The sequence below is a fragment of the Anopheles nili genome, chromosome 3 (genome assembly GCF_943737925.1).
Source record: "Anopheles nili chromosome 3, idAnoNiliSN_F5_01, whole genome shotgun sequence".
In the NCBI taxonomy this organism is placed as follows: Eukaryota; Metazoa; Arthropoda; class Insecta; order Diptera; family Culicidae; genus Anopheles; species Anopheles nili.
This window is the reverse complement of record NC_071292.1, coordinates 45631192-45653892: the sequence shown is the minus strand read 5'-3', so window position 1 is coordinate 45653892 and position 22701 is coordinate 45631192. Positions and strand designations below refer to the sequence as shown.

General features: G+C 47.9%; 2 protein-coding genes across 2 annotated transcripts; both read right to left on the bottom strand.

Moving 5' to 3' along the window:
* Positions 1-27: 27 nt before the first annotated feature.
* LOC128724430 (uncharacterized) lies at positions 28-22383 on the bottom strand. Its single transcript, XM_053818156.1, has 12 exons — positions 21910-22383; positions 14642-14743; positions 13500-14459; positions 13377-13422; positions 5448-5519; positions 5208-5359; positions 3074-5129; positions 2811-3006; positions 2451-2741; positions 2107-2373; positions 1776-1955; positions 28-1704 (listed from the first exon to the last, which is right to left on the bottom strand). The coding sequence occupies exons 1-12, from the start codon at positions 22381-22383 to the stop codon at positions 1590-1592; spliced, it is 4911 nt and encodes a 1636-aa protein (XP_053674131.1). The 3' UTR covers positions 28-1589.
* LOC128727362 (uncharacterized) lies at positions 6764-8880 on the bottom strand. Its single transcript, XM_053821265.1, has 2 exons — positions 7125-8880; positions 6764-7063 (listed from the first exon to the last, which is right to left on the bottom strand). Exons 1-2 carry the CDS (start codon positions 8878-8880, stop codon positions 6984-6986), a joined length of 1836 nt encoding a protein of 611 aa, XP_053677240.1. The 3' UTR covers positions 6764-6983.
* Positions 22384-22701: the final 318 nt, after the last annotated feature.

Sequence of the window (22701 nt, the reverse complement as noted above, 5' to 3'; positions counted from 1 at the left end):
TTGTATAGTTTTGACGCATGTATTTCCGTATGGGATTTTTTTTACTGGTTTTTTTTATTTGCTTAATAGTCACAACGATCGCTCGCGAGCTGGTCGCTCCGCAATGCACCATAATATAAGAATGTTCCGCTTCCCGCGGGATGGTGGCGGATTTGAGAATTCACAGTCTCTATATATCGGCTTGCTTCTCAAAAGCTCCTTTTTATGGAGGTTGGACACACAGTTACACAACATGTATCTTCACGCTTTTCCGCGCTTACACACAGAGAGGAAAAGGGCAGCCTTCGAATGTGCGTCTATTGGAGACTGGTACAATTCCCTGCTGCCCGGACACTAAAGGCCCAGCGTTGGTCCCGGCGGATAAGGGGCGGTTGTGATGGTTGGTGTAGTATTATCTGGCCCTGTTTTCTTTTTGTCTTTTTCCTAATGGTCTTGGTTTTAACTCGCCTAATTCTACCGCAACTCGCGCACACTTAATACGCGCGTAATTTGTTTGCGCATTTTTGTTTCAAGTTTTACATTGTTGCATCGTACAGTACCAAAACAAAAAGAAAAACATCTTATCAACCTATATAAAAAAACTATCTACAAATTAGTAATAATGGTATTTAAAGAAGAAATAGAAGGCAATCTTAAAGGATAATGCGTATTAAATGCTGCTGCATCAGGGGGTAGCAATGTACACAGTGACAGGCTACCAATTAATCGTACTCGTTAAAAAAAAAACAAAAACAGGTTTCACTACATAATGGTTTAGTTTTGTGTGTTTGGACTAGTTTTAGTTGTTGTGGCTGTTTCGCGATACGATACGATACGTTCCAATTACTACGTATCATCCGTATGCTCTTCCTTTCCCTGTTCGGGTATAACTGTTGCTACATGCAGCGAAGGTTGCAGTAGTTGGTTCTCGGTATTTGCGATCGGCAGGACGTCGCGGGGTGATCAGGTGAAGGCTGTTGGCGTTCACTCCAGCTGCGTGTTACAGCCCACCCTAGCGGTGGGCCATATCCATAACAATTCGATATCCTTAAACATGTTTTTATTTTATTCCTCTGTCTGTTTGTTTCTCGCTTCTTGCTCTGTTGGCTCAAAACCATGCCTAACAGGCGCTTTCCTACGCGATCCCTGAATCCTTCTTAGCTCTGTAAACAACATTGATTGAACTCCTTTAGTGTGTGTTTTGTGTGTATGCTTTGTTTTATCATAGGCACTTGGTAATGAAATTCTGGAATGTTTCAGGACAATAACTGGTTCCTCAAAGTTCACTGCACTCTATCGCGTTTTTCCGCGATCAGTGAGCGATCAACCGATAGGTTGAGTGTGAGTGTGTGTGTGTATATATATAAAGGTATTCGGTTCCGGGGATTGCCGTTTTCCGTGCAACCGCATTCCTTAACAACAACGCAAAACACCAAAACGGAAACCTCGAACAACGATAACGATTCTCGCTCGGGTGAGATTGCTTCTCCACTGTTCGTCGCCCGATGGGACGATTTTTGGTGAAGGTTTTTGTGAATAAACCAACCGCGACACCTCGCAGGGTTGGACCGGCCGCAATGGGGAGGGTCCTTGCTGGGTGCGCAATGGATTTATACTTTAGTTTCAGGTCCCTCGGTGTAGTGTTCGAAGAATTTTTTAATCTTCGACAGATATTGCTGACATATGTGCCCGTAGTTTTTGTTGTACCAGTCAGGCGTGCGACCCCTACGGAAAGAGACAAACGATTAGTGGACTTAGTATTCGCACAGATCAGAGGGTTTGTATAGTTTTCGTACTTCATATCGACGCGCGACAGGTGCATCAACTTGCACTTTCCACTTCCGCAGGGCTCGATAAGGTAGCGTGAAGCCAGCACGACGCCATTTACGCCACCGAGCAAGCAGGTGGCATTTTCATGGGAAATGGAAACCTCCACTATCACGCAAGCACCACGGGGCAGATCGTTTTTCCATTGCCTGTGGGAAAGGAGATGAAACGTTATGAGGTATTGTATTTCAGATAGCAGCTCTTACCTCTAAACCGACTGACTAAACGGATGCTTCCAAGTGAGTCGGTTTAGAAACGCGCAAACAAACCAAAGAACACCTTGGGCAATCAGCAACTAACCTCACAACGCAGTACTCCGTGATGGGCTGCCCGCAAGCATACTGAAACACATCGGTGTCATGATCCAGCTGCTCAACCGTACGCCACTTCATCAGATACGCATCCCAGAGCTGCCGTTCCTTAACGATGTGCTCGATCACCTCCATTGGTGGAGCTTCCACCTCGGTGACGCACTTCCACAGCCGCAGTGGATGGCCATCGCCAACCTTCTTGAAGAACGTGGCCACCGACGGGTCCGTCGAGCTGAGTGAAACCCAACCGCGCGGGCTTAACGTAGGAGAAGAAGCAAAAACAACCATACAATGATTTATTCGGACATTTTTCTCAATTTGCAATTTTCGTACCGTTCACGACCCTCCCGGAGACACTCGTTGATCGATTCGGACAGATATCCGCGCCAGTTTTGCACGTGCATCTCCATACCGAGCGATGCAAGCGGCACCGGTTTCGATTCGTCCATGTAGTTGAAGTTGCACCGGCGCATCTGTTCGCTGGTGATCGTCCAGAGGCTCTGGAAGCGATCGATCATGTACGCCAGACACTCGTGTGAGGCCTTCGCCTCCGACAGTTCCTTTTCGTCCGGTGCGCCCGATCCGGGACCCGTTTTCTTTCTCCTCGGAGATGCCGCCGTGTACCTAAAACGATGGAGAAAAATCGTGAGGCTCGTCTGCATGTCCTTATTGGATGGAGATCAAGCGACGTACCTATTTCCAGAGAGCAGATAAAACAGCGACGGTGCGAAACAAACGGCCAGGTTGTTGGCCGTCATTTGGTTGAGGCTTGAGTTACGCACCACCCGCTCAAGGAATGTCAGCAGCAGATGCAACACCTCACGGTGTTCATCCGGTAACAGCAAAATGGCCGATTGGACCGCTTCCGCACGAACCTCTTCCGGTAGATCTACAAAGCCAAAAAGTTATCGTTAGAATCGTGCAGGTATAACCTGAGCCCTAACTTGGTCACTTACATTGGAATATCGCAATGAATGTCTCCGACAACTTCCCCGTGAGTAGTGGATCGGGCAGCTCACGGAAGTACTGCTTTAGCAGGTCCGCAACGTCATACGCATGGTACTCATCGAACATGTCACTCCGCCAACCGACATCATTGCTTGCCTCGATGACGGACCGGAGTTTTGCGATGCGTGACTTCACACCCGGCTTCCGGAACAGACCGACCTGGTCGAGTGCGTTCCGTTCGAGCCATCCGAACGCGAGACGAATCGTGTGCGGCACCGTACCACCGTACTTCTGCAGGTTCATCACCAACGGAAGTCCGAAAACTCGGCGGTCCTTGTAATCGGGCGTTTTGATGCGCTTGATGAACTTCGGCAGGTCCCAGTTCCAACCGGACCGGTGTGTTGGACAGTACCGCTCCATGTACCCGGTCAAGTTGGCCAGACCGAGTTTGCGCACGACCAGCAGCTGTCCGCAGGACATCTCGGACATCCGTAGTCCGGCACCACCACCACCGCCTGGATCTGCACCACCGTCAGCCGTCCGTTGCTGCAACTGGCCGCTCTCGATGGTGGTTCCGGAAGTGACCACCGGTTTGTGGGGTTTACCCGTGATCACCGCGTTTCCCCCGGGTGAGCTGGTACTGCTGACTAGTTGACTGATTGCGGAACCGGTACGTTGCGGTGTAGATTTCCGATCGTCCTTCGAACCGGCCGCTAGCTGATCCGCCTGTTTAAGGTCAATCGGGGACACCTTCGGCTGCTGAAAACTGTGCCACCGAGCTACGGTTGGGCGTTTGCCGGAAGGACGTTCACTTCCGTCGTCCGCTTGTTTCGAGCTGTGGCGCACAGAGCGATTGCTAAATGCGTCCCGGTACCGGCGAGATGCTTTGCCGAGATTCAGTGAACCGCCACGGTGCAGTTTCGATGGTGACGCATCTGGAGCGGCCAGTGTGGCACCCTTCGCATCCATACCAGTCGTAGTAGTCGTCGTCGATACACCGTCATCGTTCCGACCTTGCAGATCACCTACGAGCTCGATCTTGATCTTCGATCGGCGCTGTTTCGCGTGACACTCGGAATCGGACAGGGCGCCTCCACCGGACACATCATCCGACACCGTACTGGTGATGACCTTGCTCCGTAGGGCTTTCTTCGCTCGCGTGTACTTCCGCGTACTGGCCGATTTTTCTGAGCGCCCGGTTCCGGCGTTAGTTGAGCTAAATTCGAACCCGGTTCCACCACCGCCACCGCTATCTTCGCTGCAAATCGACGATGAGTCATCACCGGATCGGCCCTCTTGCTGTAACTGAACCTGCTGCCGGAACGGAAGTGTTCCGCCGGCTGATCCGTGCAAAGGTGACCATGCGTTCGAAGGCGCACTCGAATTCGGTGACAGCATCAGATGGTGATGGTTCCGTCTCAAGCCCAACTGCTCGTTCCCGAATGGGTTCCTGCGGTTACCAGCCGCATCAAGTGCGTCCCCAAACGCGAGCATCTCGGATGATGGTCGCGGTGAAGTAGGGTTAGAGTATGACATCACGTCGTACGACGATGCACCGTGGTGAGGCGATAGATGCGCACTCGAGTGTGCCGGAGGTGGTGCCAGGATGATCAAACCGTCACGGTTCTGCTTTTTCCGGCGTCTCGATTTGATCGACTCCACACGCCGCAGGATCGCCTTAGCGCCATCCTTCAACCGTTCGCTTCCGGTGCGTCGTAAGTGCACGGTACCGCCACAATCGTCCTGCGAGTCCGTGTCGGATGGGACACCGATCGTGATCTTCCCACCCGACTCGAGCCACAGCTTTTCGTGATCCTCCGCACGTAGCAGCGTGTTATTGTTGTTGTGCCGGCGTGTTTGAGAGCCACCATTTGCGGTCGAAGAATCACCCCCACCGGGTCCTTTGCCATCTCGCGTGGAGGACCTCTGTTGTTGCTGCTGCTTATTGTTTATCACACTGACCAGCCCGATCGCGTCGTCAACCCGCGACCAGCGCCGGCTATTGTGTTGGAATGTCCAGGCTTCGCTGAGCGCACAACTATCATCGTCCGAGTCGTCACGTTGCTGCAATTGAGATGACGATAAGGTGAGTATTGGAAGACCTTTCGGAAGTCCTTTAGGAGGCGCTTCGGGGACACTTACCGAAGGTTTTGGCGTGTGTTGGTGCGCGTCAAGGTGCATATTAGCGCACCGATTGAGCGTGTGTAGTCGGCGGAACAGCGATTGTAGCGGGTCATTCTCCAGGAATGGATGATCCTTCGCGACGTCCTCCACGACGATGGGAAACTGGTGATCTGTGAAAATGCGATAATGAGTTTCCATTTATTCGACAACGAGCCGACGAGATGGCGCTAGTGATGTTGGTGGGGTTGGGCAACTTACCCTCGTACATCTGGGCGTACTGTGGGAATCCGGCGGCACGTAACCATCGACACGCTTCGATAGCTTCGATTTCTGGAAGTGCGACAAAGCGAAAATAAACGGCTTAAACAGCATGCAAACACATTCACCATCTTCACGGCAGTAAAGCTAATTAGCTTACAATGTCATTCGTTAGAAATGCGACTCATTAACTCATTGACAGCTCTATTTATAATTTAAGAACACTTCTCACGTTGAAGAACTGATTTCATTTTCAACATTAAACCCTTGAAATTTATCTTTAGCTTTAGCTCTAAACTTAAGTTATATACATTAGCAACGATTGATACTGACATCCTTTATCGTCTTTGTGTTTTAGAGTGGTTTGTTTCAATTTTAAGTGTAACAAGAAGAGGGAATTCGAACTCACAGTTATAATTTCATAATTTAAATTCTTTTATGATTGTGCTGCTTATCTGATCAATTACGTTGAAACTGGATACACTTGGTATACACTTGGAGACTAAAATAAATACGTTAATTTACCAAATGTTTCCTATTTCATAATTTTAATACTTAACTGCTTTAAAAGGTAAAATGTTACAGAGAATATCATCATATGTAAGCATTTACATATTAAATAGTATTTATGTACTTTAAGTGAAAATGTTACACAGTTTTGTAATTAGCTGTCCACTAACTTTTCTACATAAAATAAAACTCAAGGCATAACGCACCCACATCAAATGATATTTTTTCCAGTGTTATTCCATGCAACACGATATTATGTTTGCACGCTGCTCCTTATTCGAAAGGACACTTTTGTCGTAAAGGATAAGCACATACAGATCGGAAAAAGGTTTTTATTTGGGAAACTGAATCCAGGTTCAGGTCGTGTATATAAACGAAAACAAACAACGTGAAACCCTAAGTCTTGGTGATTTGTTGTTATCGATATGATAAAAAAAATAACCTTCCCTAAACGTTTAGTGTCTTCCACGGGTACGCTATAACGAGCCGGTAAAATTTGCCGAAAACAATACATTTCAGAAAAACAAATCGAATTACCACTGCATACGAAGGATAAAAAACGAGCGCCCACCCACAAGAAGCTAGCAACTTTAATCCTTCAAAAGATAAGCTGGCGATTTCCTGTGAGCTGCAAAATCCAAAAACTGCGTTATATCTGACTCCGCTATTTGCGGGTCGCTGATAATCAGAAGACATCCTAGTGATAGCAAAAAGGGTCTCTGTTATCATTGGGATTGTCATGTCAGTACGATTTGTCTTTGAGACAGGCTACTTTGATACTACTCGAAACAGACCAAAACGTGTGCGTTTATTTGAATATTGTGTATATTGCACCACAGTGCGTGTAGGCTAAGCGAAGATCCTTTTTTTTCTCGGTCTCTTCTCTCGCACCACACGTTTTTTTTCTATTTCCTCTCGGTGCATGCTAATCCTCCTGCCCGGCGCCAAACTTCTTCCAGAACTCTCGATCCAGCTCTAGGGACTCTGTTGCTGTGGGTTCTTGCCCGGTGACATCGGGACGGCTCGCTACGGCTGGTGCTCGCTGGTAACCGCCGCTTCCCAGATCGTCGCCATCGTCGGGTTGGTCGGTGGGCTTGGCACTGAAACTACGCGCCCGTTTGAAGAATTTCGTTGCAAAATATTTGTGTGTGCTAAATGTTTTCCTACCATCAAGCTGCGGCGTTAGCGGAACACGGATCACCGCCGGAAACCCACCGCCCGGTGCCTGTCCGGTTGTCTGCTCCTTACCGGTGTCCATCACTGCAGGAGTCTTGGCTTCTCGAGGCTCCAGCTCGCTTGTGCTGCGACGCAATTCCGTCAGTTTCTTCGAGCTGATCGGAGTTCCAGGAACTTGTAAGGGTATCCCGACCGTGGGTTCGGAAGGGCGTGTTTTCTCATCGTCTGGACCGGGCGTACTCGGTGCTACAGAATTGGGCGCCTCCACCGCTTCATGGTACGCCTCGGAAAAGCCACGTTGAAGCGTTCCCTTTCGACTCGATTCCTCGAAGAAGGACCGTACCGCGGGGCTTTTCACCTCCGAGCGGGAAAATGCTTGAGCCGCCTCGGAGAAGGACCGACTGTACGTTTGTTTCGTCTGCGACGTGTTGAGGTATGTGTCCACGCAGAACTCTCCCTCCGGGTTCTTCGCCTGCGGAACCTCCGGTGATGGTTTGGTGCGCATCAAATTGTCCAGTTCCTTGTTAAAGCTTGCCAGCGCTTCCGACAACGTCTCAGGTTGGCGTTCTTCTGCTGGAACCGTAACCTCACCGGTGGGTTTCTTCCATTTGTCCAGATGCCTCGAACTGATGGGTGTTCCTGGAACGGTGGGTTTAAAGCCATCCAACGTCTCCCGAATCGGCGGTTCGTACTCGTTGTACACCTCCGAGAAATCCCTCCGATAGGTTTGTCGCGTTGCGGAATCAGTGAAGTACTGCTGCATAGCCGGATCGCGAACCACTCCCTGCTGCAGGTCTCCACCAACGGTTTGGACGGCCTCGGAAAACGTTCTCTGGTACGTTCGCGCCTGTTCCGATTTCTCAAAGAACTGCTGCGTTGATTTCGGCTCTGGGAAGGCCACCGGATCCGGCTGGGTGGTCACTTTCGTCTGGTAAGCATGCAGCTGCTCCTCGAAGCGTTTCTTCGACTCCTTCAGCTGTGCCAGCTCCTGCAGGAACTCGTTCTCGCTCACACTCGATCGCTCATCGTCCGACGTGTCGCTGATAAGCTGACTGGGTCGAATGTTCGCGTTTTTCGTCACCTTCGAAGCACTTTTCTTTATTTTTTTCTTCGTTTTGGGCTTTTCCTGTAAAGGATCCGATGAACCTGCGGCAGTTACCTCAGGCAACTCACCGTACGCTTCGGAAAAGTCCCTCCGATAACTCCGCTGGTTCACGGACTCTTCAAAGTACTTCTTCACCACGGGGTTTGTCTCGATTACCGGAGCTTGGCCAATCGCACCCGTAGCCTCGGAGAACGTCCTGTGATACGCCTTCCGATCGTCGGACGTTTTGAAGTAATCCTCCGTCGTAGTATGCCCAGGAACGCCGGTAATGCTATGGTTCGTTTCCTGCTCCAACGGATCCGTGTTCTCATCCTTGACACGCGACAACCCCTTCATGTCTTTCAGGAACTTATCCAACACCAAACTGCTGACGACGAGTTCGTTCGCCACCGTTCCACCATCGTCGATGACGTCCCGTTCAGCGCCATCTTCCGGTTGACTCGACAACCTGCGAAGGTACCTCGAACAGACCGGAGTTCCCGGCACGGACAGGTTGATCCGGGGCTCCCTCCGTGCGTCGGCGGTTTCCTTTTTCTTCTTCTCGTAGTGACTCCGAACGTCGTTGAGAAAGTCCAGCTTCGATTTGCGGTTTTTCGCCGCAATCGGATACTTTTTCGAACCGTACTGTAGTTCACCCTCCATCGCAAGAGGATCGCGGAAAAATGGGCACCAACGGCAAACTACAACCTCGCCCAAAAAGCCTTTTTGCGGTAGGTCACGGGTTGTACCAAAAAAAGGACGACGTCTGTTGTCGAAGCTGTGTAGTAATTTCGGGTGTCTCGTTGATGGCACCGTACTGACCCAACTGACGATGGCCACCACACGTCGGTACGTTGTCTCACATTGGCATCACTAACCAGGTGACATCAGCTGACCCAAAGGGTGTTCTCCACGGGGTGGGATTGAATTAATCAGTCACGAACGCGCACCACAACGTACTGATCTTTTGTGAGGCTTACTCGAACGAACCAAAATACACGGCGCGTTAAAGGGAGGGTGGTTGTGTGTGCATGGTTTTTTTTTGTTCGTGCTTTAGTAACTTAACGATAAGAATCAACGTAAGACGTACGCGGCGGTACTCATCGTCACGTATGTGGCTGTGCTGTAGGACGATTTATCCGAGCTGGCGGACATCGAACGATGGTTGATAAGTTTCCAATGAGTGATATGCGTTAAAAGAAATCGCATTTAAGACTGTTCTACTGATCAATTTCGAGGGACTGCTTCAGTAGAGCAGTTACTTTAGCTTAAACTAACGCTGATACAGCAGAGTGTAGATTCAAAAACATCGCATTATATAGATTCAGGGCATGTATATTGATTTGAAAGCTAATTAAAGCCTACAAAATGTGCTCCCGAACCGAAAACCGAATAGCAAAGTCCATCTCGAAAGAAATGATCTTTGTTATCCTGTATTTCATTAAACAGATGTGCTTTTAAATTAGTTTTACAACGCTGATATAGAAAGATATGCTGTTGACAATGCCCAAAGTGGACAGAAACCATGTGCCGTCCATTCAAAAGCCCACACTCGAAGCCGTACCATAAACTTATCAAACAAATTCTCCCCGATATCGGCGCTAAACTCGATAAGAGCAAAATATCGGTCGATCACGAGGTGAACCCTTGACCAAGGAAGAGACTACCCCGCTGACGTTCGTTTATCGAGTATGTAAAAACAATAATTCGAAACAAATTCACCATCACACCATGAGCGCCCTTTTGTTTGGCGAGATTGGTCGCAGCATGAACGGTCGCTTTCATTTTTTTTTCTCTCTCAATTCATAGCATTAAGCCTTTATTTCCCTTGCAAAACGCAACAAAAAACAACGCCATTTCCCCGACACCGTGGTGGCGACACCCACGGGGCAGGAAATGAAATCCTTTTAACTTTTCCGTCAACCACCCACCGCCACCAACCGGGACGATGACGCCTGGTTCCAGGACATGGCGGGCTGCTGGCTGGTGCAATCAAATGGCCCCATTTCGCCACCATCGGCGCGTTCTATGCTCGGAAATGTGTGTTTCGCCACATCGTTTTCCCCTTCTTGGATTTTTTTGCAATTTTGCATACCTACTCATCAATCAATTTATCAATACACAAGGACGAAGGACGATTTAAAAATAGACTTTGGAATAACGAAGAACATAAAAAAACGAACGACCAACACCAACAACAGCAAACAGGGAAGTCCTGTCCTCTCCAGCGCAGTTTATGGTGTTGCGAACTCGGCGGCAAAACAGTATCATGTGAGTGTGCTCCTTCTCTGTTGTCCTGTCGCCCCTGCCGTTGTCCCCACGGCTGTGTTCAAAGGATATTAATTTCCCTGCACGTCTCCCCAACCTGCCAGCCCTGACGTGACAGCAACGGATGAAAGATTTTAAGTTCATCAAGCTTGAATTCACTCTCACCCTCGTGTGCTTTCTTTCTCTCTCTCTCTCTCTCTCTCTCTCTCTCTCTCTCTTTCTTTCTCGCTTTGTTGGTCCTCTGTGCGTTAGAACACTAGAACACCAACACCGTCAAAACGCTCGCGACATATCCTTCGTCAGGGATGCGCGCGGTTTTTGCTTTGCTCTCTCTCTCTCTCTCTCCTTCACTCGCCCATAGGGCTCTCGAACAAGAGCAACAGATGATTTTTTCCCACCGAGGTCGTTTTTTCCATTATCCCGACACAAAGCTTTTCCCCCGCATCGGTCGTGCCCTCGATCACGCCACCGGAAAGGACAACATGTTGCAGTCATGGATTGTCACCCAAAAAAAAAACAAAAAAAAAAAAAAGAAAGCAAAACCACCCCACCACAGTAGGGCCGGATTACCTGCAATTTTCCTTTCGCGCATCTTTTTCCACAGCGATTCCGCCTTGCGGATGTGCCAGTTCTCGATCTTGGCGGAAAAGCTGCGAAAGAACTTGTACTCGCGAATGCTGGACATCCTGCGGTGCATCGTCGTCCGTGTGCTGTCCGTTGTACGACGGAAGGATAAGAATAGTTTCGATCGGTCCCACGGATCGGGACCGTTCTAGCGAGCGCACGGTTGCAGTAGGAAGATGGGCAACTTCACGCCACAATTCTCTCGTTAACAAACGCGCACTTTTGCCAGGACGCTCGCGACGCCCGACAGAAAGGATATTTACATTCGCACCAGCGTCCGGAACACCGGAACGGTGACTTTCTAACGCATCCTTTTAGCCACGAATTCACCAGAAGTCATAGCATCACCACTCAGCTACACACGACGCGCAGTTTTCCACGTGCAAAATAGGAACAGCAAGGATAACGGCAAGCACGCAAGCAAGGAGACAACACCGTGCAGATAATAACAGAGTTCTACAAGCCGTGAAAACGTTGGTTTTGGCGTTTCCGAGGCGAACAAACCAACATTCGGAATTGCGAACGCGCAGCAAACGAATGTGGCAAATAAATCAGGACAGTCGGCAAAACCTAGAGCTAGAGCACAAGCAGCTAATGGAAGCGAAGCAAGAAACGACAATTAATAACTCCGACCGACACAGCACCAGCCACCAGCGGGACTGACCAACCAACTGCGAGCTGCGAGTGGTGAGCAAGGATACCACGCAAGGATACCACCACTAGGAGCAACAGCAGCAGCAGCATCAGCATCAACAGGGTGGGAAAAGAACGCTTTCATGGGTGACGGTTGGAGATGGCGTTTCGGAAAATTCAAGAGAACGTTCCTTCCCCCCATCAGACAGAAGCTTATGCTCTGAAGCTCGTGACTCTCGCAAGCACACGGGGGATTCGTTGTGTTGTTTCTCTCTCTCTCTCTCTCTCCTGCACGGTTTATTCGCTCCTGTTGGGGATGAAAGCTTTCATTTTCCCCGTACACGCTTTGTATCCAGACTCCCACCTCGACCAGGACACCAGGAAATAAAGGCCACTGTGTGTTGAAAATCCGTGGTCTGATTGTGTAGCCGCCTTCCCGGCGTGTCTGTGTGTATGCTCACGTTCCAAGTCGCCGTAAGCATCCTGCGATAGCATATGAAACACGCGCGCCACCGAATCGAGGACATTCCGGTCCGTTCGGTGGTACTTGTTTCAAGCGCTAAAAACTCGGAGAAAGAAACGGCATTGAGCGACAGGATTCTAAGCCCTCGTTTCCTGTATGCTTTCCATTGGCAATGCCCGGAGCCAAATAGCCTTCGAGCATCTTAGCGTTATGCGGCCTGAGGATGATGATTTGAAAATAGCCAATTTAAAGTGGGACGCTAGTGGTTGATTTGATGGGCGAGCGAACAAAACCCACGGGATGACGTGGGTACCGAGGCAGGACAAATGAGCGTGGAATGTGCACTCGAACATCCATCAATCATCGTACGTGACTGCATCGGTTGGGCTGCAAACGGCGAACTAACGCCCAACCCCGTCACTGTGCTGGCCGCAATTAATTTCCGGGAAACTTTTGCCAAGCCAAACGCGCGTTGGTGGATGCTTCAACACATGCTCGGGTTACATCGACGATTGTAACAAGTCATCCTTTCGCTTGCGCTCCCGTGTGCACGCTCGATGATGCAATTAATTTGAGGAATTTAATCAAGCAAATTGAATCATTGAGCCTACAAAATGTGGATAACGCTTAACCTGCCCCCGGGATATGGGCATGCAGTGACTTAATTAAAAAATGCATCCCACACAGCTCAGCCCACTTTGAACATGCTCCGGTAGATAAGAATGAAGCGTTCATTTGAATATTGATTACTGCGAAATCACGACTCGCAAAAGTAATTAATTCTCTTATACACTGTCTGTGAACGGTGATGTTCAAATATCGTATTCGTAGAATGCCTCCTCAGTGATGTGAATTCGTATTATTTTTCGAATACTGTCCAAGTCGACTTGGCAATCGTTCTCGTGCCATAATCAATAATTACGGGGCAAAAATCCGTCGAATCCACATTTGCTTATGTGCTCTTTTACGCTTCGAAAGGCTTTCCCAGCCGGTTGGTCCTCTTGTAAACTCTTCACTCGATGCGCATTTTGTGTCGAGTAGCGCCCTAAAATAGAATCCTTCGGCACGGTCGCAAACGTTTGCCGCACACACAACAAAAAGAGCACACCGGGAGGTTCGTCAGCTGACTCTTCAACACGCGTTTAAAACCACGTTTCTTCTATGCACTTACCCGCCAGATGTCGATCGCTCTGTGATCGCGAGTAGCGCAGATTCGCCTAAAATAAAAGAAAAAAAAACAAATGCGAAATTAAATCACCCATCGACTACAATCAGGTCGGCTTGCTGCGCTTACCCTTGGCACCGTAAGGATGTTCTCCTCGTCCTTTAGCAGCACCGGTGCCGAACTCGACTTAGAACCAAGCTCCTCCGCGATGAGATGATTGTGGCCACTGTGCAGCGACGTGCTGCTCGGGGACGGCAGATCGGCCATGTTCGATTTCAACGGTTGAAATGGTTCCTGATCGAGCGTAAGGAAGAACTGTTTCCGTTTTGCATCGATCGCACTCTGGTGTGATTTAAATTTCAGATGTAATGCCAGATTCCGGTGACCAACGGCCTCCGATGGGAGGCTATTCGTGCTCGTTTTCATGCTCCGATCACTATTACTGCTGGAAGTGGTCTTGCCGGTTCTGACTGTCCCACCGGAAGTCACCAAAGCCGAAGGACCTTTGGGTTGATGCCGCCTCCTGACACCACCAGTCACGATCGTGTCACGTTCATCGGACGTCGTATCATCTCCAGCACCTTCCTGACTATCATCACCACAACAGGCAGCTCTCACATCCAGCAGGCTCATATCATCCGACAAACTATCCGATCGCTCCGTGTACCGTCCGTAACTGCTATACCCGCTCGAGTACATCGCTTCTCCAGCCGATTGGGAACGAGTGCCAGTTTTATAAACCGCCATCACCTTCGGCAACGAACCGGGCGTCATACCGGAAGTGGTCGAACTAACCAGCTCCATCCGATCGTGCGATCTGTACCGTGGATCGTACGAATTGCGGGTTCGCTTGGAACCTCCATCGGCGGCTACCGGTGGCCAGTGATTCCGCTCGATCGTAGCCGAATGTGCTCCACCGATGGCCGCTTTGCTTTGATGGGTAACATGTGCGTGCGGTATGGTTGCATACTTCACGTGATGACTAGCGTGTTGCTGCTGACGATGATCATGGTGATGATGTTGCTGCGGATGTGAACCGTTCCTGGGTGGACCACGGTTGTCGTTCGTTTGCTCCTCGTCATGATGTGCCTGCGGGAAGCGAGAGTAAACGTGTTTAGTGTCGTGATCTACCGCCGAAAGCTGTCCGGAAGTCGTTTTCATCGGCTTCTGGTTGGTGGAAGTCAACAACAACAACAAAACCGATGAAACAAAGATGGGGAAAGAAGCCACCGACATCGGCACCGGAAACGGGCGCTTTTCGTTTCGCTTACCTTTAGGTCGTTTTTCCGCTTTTTGTCGCTTCCGGCTGGGGCTGCTACGGCGGCCAAATTTTCCTCCAGCAGGGTTTGCTCAAACATTTCCGATATCTCCGCCTAAAACGGGTAAAAGGTAAACAGGGCGTGAGCACAACGGAACTCTTTGAGCTGAAGTCGGAGGAAACGAAATGCCCTCGTAATTGACATGGTAATGGTAAACAGAAACCGACTTAATTGGGTTTAAAATAATGAAACCGAGCAGCTTGATGTCTCATTAGCGTGAAGCATGTGGCGTGTGAGCAAAGGAGGATGAAAACTAATACAACTAACCAACCGAATAAAAAAACGCTTTTAAATTGCTTTCTGAGATTGCCGTTTTTTGCGTCAGTGTTTTATGTGTTAAAGTGGAGGATAGCTGGAAAATTAAACAATTGGAAATAGCGAAGTACTTGAGCTACAGTGTGGAATGTGCGAACATAATTAACAATTTACGGAGCAATGCATGAAGGGCGATGATGTTACTTCTTGTTAGAAGGAAATACTACAACACGAAGAAAAATCAGGCATACAGGCTACATTGAAAATTTAGCTTGAGTAAATGATTAAGCCAGTAAATAATGTCTTCTATAGAGGTAATTCAGGCAAGAGTTAGTCCTCAGGCAATATTCTTTAAATTGTTTTTCTTCTTCTTTTACTAAAGTTTTGACACAAGAATCCAGTTTCATGGGCCCTCTTGTATTACTCCGTATTTTCTTCCAAAAACTCCAGTTATTTGTATGGCCGGCAACTAAAGGCCGTATGTCCAATATTCTTTTTGTACAACAATTATAATTGATACAATAATCTTTTTGTACAACAATTATATTTATCAAACGATTATAAATTTTCTAATTGTACAACAAAATATAAAGAAGAACATGTGTTATCTAAGAAACGCATGGCTTGCTGTGAATCATCATCATCATGTAAGCAAATGAGGAATAATTTTCCCTAATGTTGAACCCGACGATATGAAAAATATCAGCAACAGAACGATAAGAACATTCTTGTAGTCGTTATACATTCAAATCGCTCAGAAACCTTCTAATGCCGGAGAATTGGGAAATGCTAAATCATCGCGCTTACAAACGTTACCGAAAAATCTGTTTTTTGCGTAAACCATGCGCTGTGTACTCAATTGGAGCAAATATAAAGCAGCCCTAAATATAGCTTACGCTGAGCGGATAACTCACACAAAACCGCCGACCGTGATTAGCAAAGGGACAGTCGAGTCGTGCTGCGATCCACTCTAATCACAAACGTACATTTAGCGCACAAAACATATTTAATCAGGGAACAGTGCTCACTCGTGGGGTGTGATGTACAATCCAATTTCCAATTTTTTTTCAGCCCCTTCCTACGATTACAACCCGCGTCTTGGGGAAGAACGACACACACAGACACAAAAAAAAGCCAACCCCAAACGATAAGGACGTTTGCGAAGAAAGAAAACAGATCGGTACGCGTACACCGTACGGTGTGTCCCAGGACAATTTAATATGACAAAACAGATTACACCCGTGTGCGTTTTGGGTTTTGCTGTCCTGAGATAGGAACCTGGCTCGCATCAGCCGGAACCTCCCGGGCAGCAAAACGCGTAAAAGGCGGCGTAAAAATGTCCTTTCTCCTGCGAAACATCTCGTTTGGCGTGTTTGGCCTAAGACGCCCGTTTTCCTAATGCAATTCCGAGATCGCGGTCGATACACGTGGGCGTACACGATGCAGGACCCGGGCCAGGACGAAACGGCATAAAACTATTTAAGCTGCGCCATTTCACACCACGATCGTCAGTCGCGGTGAAAAGATGCACCAGTGCGACGGTTGTGTGGAAAATTCACTCCAGCTGTAGAAGGACCTCGATTTTGCTGGGTGCTTTTGGCGTATCACGAACACGTTACACGTTTGGTCACGGTTTTTTCGGACACTTCGAGTGGTGCAAGTAAACCAGCACCTTTGCCAGTGCAATTCGGTGCGAAGAAAGTGTGCACCCTGCGAATTCGTCACTCGAGTTCATCGACACAGGGTGATCCATCCGGGTGGTCTGGTGGCGCACCCAAAAAAGGAAACCTAACCTCCCCGGTTGGGGGCAATTGAACTCCAACACCCTCCAACAACCACCACCACCACCACCAGCCAAAGTATGGCACCGAAACGGCCGCGAATTTCCGTGGGAGTGATGGCGGTGTGTTGCGGGGTGCTGTCCCTATCCGTGGTGGCCCGCGAATCCACCTCCCACGGTGAAACCGACCCACGAACCGATGCGCGAAAGTATGTCGCGGCGGTGCATCATCGAACGGTGCATCCGGGGTCGTCCGCTTTGGCACCGGTTGCGGATGCACTGGAAATGGTGACCACGACCGCGACTTCACCGATTGCGCCTGTTTCGATTGTGGAAGACACCCAACGACATCGCAAGACGAGGTAAGCCATCGCGAGGGTGATCGTTAGACAATGGAATTGGGTTTCGTTCGAGTTTTTTTGGTCGTGAAGAGTGTGCTTATTCCGGTGCCAGAAAATGTTTAGTTAGTTTGTTCGTTTAGGACAGCGAACAGCGTTTTTCCAATCATACATCTATTGTGTCCGCTTTGTTCAACGATTGTTGGTTTTTTTCTCAAGAATACATCATTAGGGAAGAATGTATTTTCATTCCAGTTTTGTCATTGACCTATTAGATTTAAATCATGTTTCTTTCCCTTATTTTCTAAAGAGATTTCTAGTCGCAATGCTTTGCCGTCTCAACAACGCATAGCTCATTCAAAGTAGCAAAGTAGCAGGCACGCTGCTAGCTTATATTTTATTGTCCTGTGTACAATAGTTTTACGTCACTCCCTTGAAAAAATTTCAAAGAAAAATTCTGAAGCTTTACTGAAATTTTACAAAACTTTAATCAAAACATATCTTTAATATTTTATTCGATAATTAAAACGTGTAAAACATTGAATTGAACAACATCAACTTTAATGAATGTGTTATGGGGAGAAACCCCTTTTAAAGTATTTAAGGATAGATAAAAGTTAGTTCGCTTGTTCTCTAACTCCGGGGTTTGAAGGAACTCCTTTGACATAATGAAAATTCAGTGTATAAAAATTTGCATAAATTCGATAAGGTTACTCTCAAAATAAGCAGTCAGCATCGTCAGCATAGTGTGTATTGTGCAAATTCTTTCGATTAAACGATCAGTACCTCATTGAAATAGTTCGATTTTTGAGAAATAGTACTATTGAGGCATTTTTAAATAACAAAAACACAAGTAGCAAGTAACATTGTTCCATTCTCTCTCATCTTCGGACTCACGCAGAGAAACATTACCCTTCCCACGGTCAGACTCATCCATCGAGGAATCGTTCACCGGCCGCATCAAGCGACTTCCGGCAGCTGAACCCCGGACACTTCCTTCCCCACTCGTCTTTATGCCATCGCGAGGCCGCCGATTCGGTGGTTTTGAGGTGCCACTCGACAAACGCCAGCTCACGATCGAACAGATGCTCGCAAAGGGTGACTACTTTGTGCCGAACCGGGGCAAAAAGGCCCCAGCGGCGGGTGAACTCATCAAAAAGGGCACGTTCGATGTCCTGCTCGGTGGTGGCGTTGGTTCCCAGGACGAATACTTCTTCCCAAACCGGGGCAAAAAGCAGTACCTTCTGGCGTACGACACAGGCGCCAATGTGCGACCGTTACCAGTTAGCCGAGGACCCACGGGGACATTTGAAGGCAAGAAGGACCACGTGATCAATCCGTTGGGTTCTTTGCCGCAGCTTCAACGACCGGTCGAGAGCCGACTACGCCGGAATCTGCTGGAAAACCTCGCCAACGAGCACAAGGACACGTTCTTTTCATCACGCGGCAAACGCGTCCTTTCGCCGTCGCTGGCGGAGGATGCGCTGCTACCACCCACAAGGACACTTCCGGTCGAACAGCAGCAGGACGAAAGGCCACAGGAGTATTCAGCGCAACCGAGTGACCTCGAGGCGTTGTTCTGGGCCGAGGACATGCTGTTACCGCTCGAGTTGCCGACTGCAAGCTAAGTGCAACCCCGGCCAGTGGACCGGAACTTCCTTTTCCCGGTTGTGGTGCAGCTCCAGGATGGCAGGGCGAAGAATTAAAACGCAGACGATGCCCCTGCGATGCTTCACGGAGCTCCACACTATTTACGATACTCGACGGAAAATGGCGGCAGCATCAGGAATTTTATCGTACAATCATACAATTACACGATCGGCAATTGCATCCTGCAAAAGTGCAACTGCACGACACAGATTGGAAGGTAGTAGTAACGTTATAAGTGTACCCACCAGCACAAATGGGGGAGAATTTGTTGTATAAAACGCACGGTAAAACAAAAAAAAACCATTGGGGGATGGGTGCTTGAACTTGTGGCGCGAGGATAACGTGGCGTGAAGCAGCACATGTATCACAACACACCTAAGCATTGTTACAGAAATGTTCCAATTGAGGAGAAGGTATTTCTCTTCTGCAAATAAATGCAAGCAACAATTATGTGACGTGTTTCTTTTGCTACCGTGTTGTCTGCTAACTATCACGACTCATCTATACTTGTGGACGGCCTAAAAGGACTTTACGGGATGGGTTGATTCCAGTCATTCTAATACCCTGATCTCCGAAGCCTGGAGAGCCAAAATTCGTTGCACAATAGTATATCGTAGCTCATAAATATTATAATTGTTTTACAAATTGTATGGATCCTTCAAAGTCCTTTCACACATATAGGGAAAATATCCTTTTAAGCTTAGCTTTATCTTGGCGCTAAAAGGGGTTTTTTTTTCAGATTTGCATAGAGTAAAGAGAGGTGTTTTAGAGACGTATGTACGTACTGGACTAAAAATGATTTAGATAGCTAGTGCTTTCGCCATCTCAACAGATAATTTTAGTTTGAGAGTTAGCTCTGACTGTAATATGACTGGTCGAAACTCCTTAGCTCTAATGTCAGCATTAATTTCAATTATTTTATTTCATTCATTTCAAGGACTTGAAGTAGAAGAATTGCTTGTAAAAGATGTTCTCCCGTAGATTCAGATTAACGTGACATTGAAAAGAAGTTAGGTTAGCCCATCCCTTGATTTTGGTGGTCGTAGAGTGGCAATACACTATCAACTGGCATGCGACGTTACTTATATGCTTATTTGCCTTACATATGCTGGTTTATTTAGCTTTGAAATCAATGAAAACGTAGAAAGACCGGAGCTTTCTGCTTCGTCATCTTCTCCAACATTTGCTGTATGATAGAAAGCAAAAATTGCTTGAAATCATGTGACTGTAAATGACAAACCCCGAATTGGTCAGCCGATTGCTAATCACGCAAACTTCAATAACGGCTACAATATTCGTCGTGGCAATGAATGCGATAATAATTTGTTTGCCAGTATTGCTGGTGGTACGAGTTGTTAATTAGGCTTCACAAATCTTTACAAAACAACTGGAGCACATGATCTTTGATCAAAAAGATGCAACAAAAACTAGTGCACCTATCGGCCATCTCAACCATTGTTGTCTGCGGAGCTTCTTTTCTGTAAGTACTTCACACCTGCATTCGAGAGGCTACTTTAGCTCATCTTCTACACTGTTGCGAAATTGCAACACACTTCAACGATATCGTGGAGACGAGCGATTAAAAATCGATTACTACCTTCCGGTGCGTGTGTGCGTTGCGGCACTGCAGTACCCAACAACGTACAATAAACGCACTCATGGAGCCTCCTCCCACCGATGAATACAGTATTTGTTCGCGTTGATCAATTCGCGGCTGTGTGCTGCGCATCGAGATAAATTGCCTTTGGACGAACAATCCTGAGATTGCGGCCATTGCCGCCATCGCGATAACTACAGATGGCACCGACTAAAGGCAAACGCTGATAGCGAAAAAAGCACTCCCCAAAAGCCCGGAACCTTTGCCAACCCCCGTGGCGAGTTTAACAAACGGTCGGTACGATTGGGGTTGTAAATGATGGGGGGCTTTTTGGTGCGCGAACCTTTTATTAGCAAACATTTGCTAATAAAGATGCTACCCGGCAGCTAAACGCTTTCATTTTGGCACATTTTTGCTCCATTGCGAGATGTTTTTGGTGCCGGAAAGCCATCCGTTGCCTGCCAAAAAACCTACACCATATCAAGGGATGGCGGTCAAAGATGGCCGCGAAAATCACCCGCGTTCAAGGGTTGCTTGGGGCGGGAGTAGCGATAATCGAAAAATTGCTTGCCCACGGTTTGTGCGTTTGTGGGAATTCGAAATTCCGCTAGACGCAAGCGATTCGATTCAAACATGGCCATCGTGACAAGGACGCAATCGGAGACGCTCTCCTCGTCCGGAATGGCAAACATGCTTATCGCCGGCATGATTTGTTGGGAAATATTTATGGAACGAAATGAAACGCGCTCGCTTGAGTTCGGCATCGGGCAGTAATTTATTCCTTTTCTAGACATTAAATACATACAGATTATTTTCAACTGTCTGCTGAATTCCGCAGCGCCTTACGTCATATCGGCGGCAGAAGGTTTCTGTTTCGAATTAGAAACGCAATATGATCGCAAGGAGCGGTATTGGCATGTGAGAATTGTAGTCAGAAGAATTCGTTTAATATACAATTATTTGGAATTAATAGTTGAGTAAACGGTTAATGATTCCTTGCTGTATTTGCGTTGCAAATCTATATGGTATAAACTATCATCACAAATTTACTACTGTTACAGGAATGTTTTAAACAGCATACTAGACAAAGTTTATTGCAATAATGTTGGTTACTGACGTCATTAATTTTAATTAGACGACTCGCAAGTCAAAAATGCTGAAAACGCCCACGATGAATTTTGTGAGCAAATTAGCTATCTTTAGGGTGATAAAAAAACATTACTCAAGACGATTTACCACTGAGATAGTAAGCTCCAGATTTAAGACCTAAATCCCAGAGCAACCCCTTCGTCAATTGAACAAAAGCTGTTAACTTTACGCCCTCAGTGAGTGACGTTATCAAATAATTGTGTTTAAATGAACAAATTGCTTCTAATGGTATAAATGCTTCTCTCTCAACTACCATCACGCATTCGGTAGTAACTGGAATTTGTTAGTAACAAAAAAGGTATGCATTAATATTAAGTGCTAATTGACCTCCCGTTTGCAGTGAAATGAAACGAAGCATTTTTCAAGGAATAAATCCGCATTCTCAGATGAATCAACACCGTTTATGAGGGGCGAATGTTAGTCATTTTCCAATAGGTAGTTGCGCTCCTACCTGCGCTCTTTCCAGGATCCTTTCCAGCTCGGCGTAGGGATCTTCATCCTTTTCGATCAAGATCCCGCCCGCAGTTTGAGACGATCCGGACTTGACCGTGGTTCCGCTGGCAGCATCTGTTGTATCAACACCGGTACAATCATCGCCTCCCATCGTCGAAGGCTGCAAGGACTCATCCATCATTCCGGTTCCGCTTTCCACCTGGCCAGAAACGGTGGTCCCTTGGGACGACACACGATCCGTTGCGATCGTTTCATTTCGGCGTGGAAACGGGCTTCGAACAGCAACCCGATCCACCGACGATCCAACCACACACCCGTTCCCTGTCACCGGGACGGCACTAGTCCTGCCAGCATCCACCGGAACCGCATCCTTCGGAATGTGGTTGCTGTTGTGTGAAACATTCGCACCATCATCACAACCGGGACAGCCACCGGGGCCACTCCGAGACGTCATAATACACTTGCCGATCATTTGCGAGCTGCCACATTATTTTCGCCCGATACGCCGTGATGCGCCTCTGGCCACTGCACACTGGCTTAGAAAGGGCCGGGCCTATTCGTCACTGGCATGATACACACACACGCATTCACGCACGCACGCACTACTGCACCTTTCTCTTCGGGAGTCTACCACCCACCCACCCACTCGATGACAGCTCTGCGTGCGATCCTGTGCAAGATCCCCCGGCTGTCACTCGTCGTCGTTGATTGTGACACCAAGAAACACACACACACACACGCGTGTACACTCTTTTTCTCACGTCATCCGCTGCGTTGGAGTCATCATCCC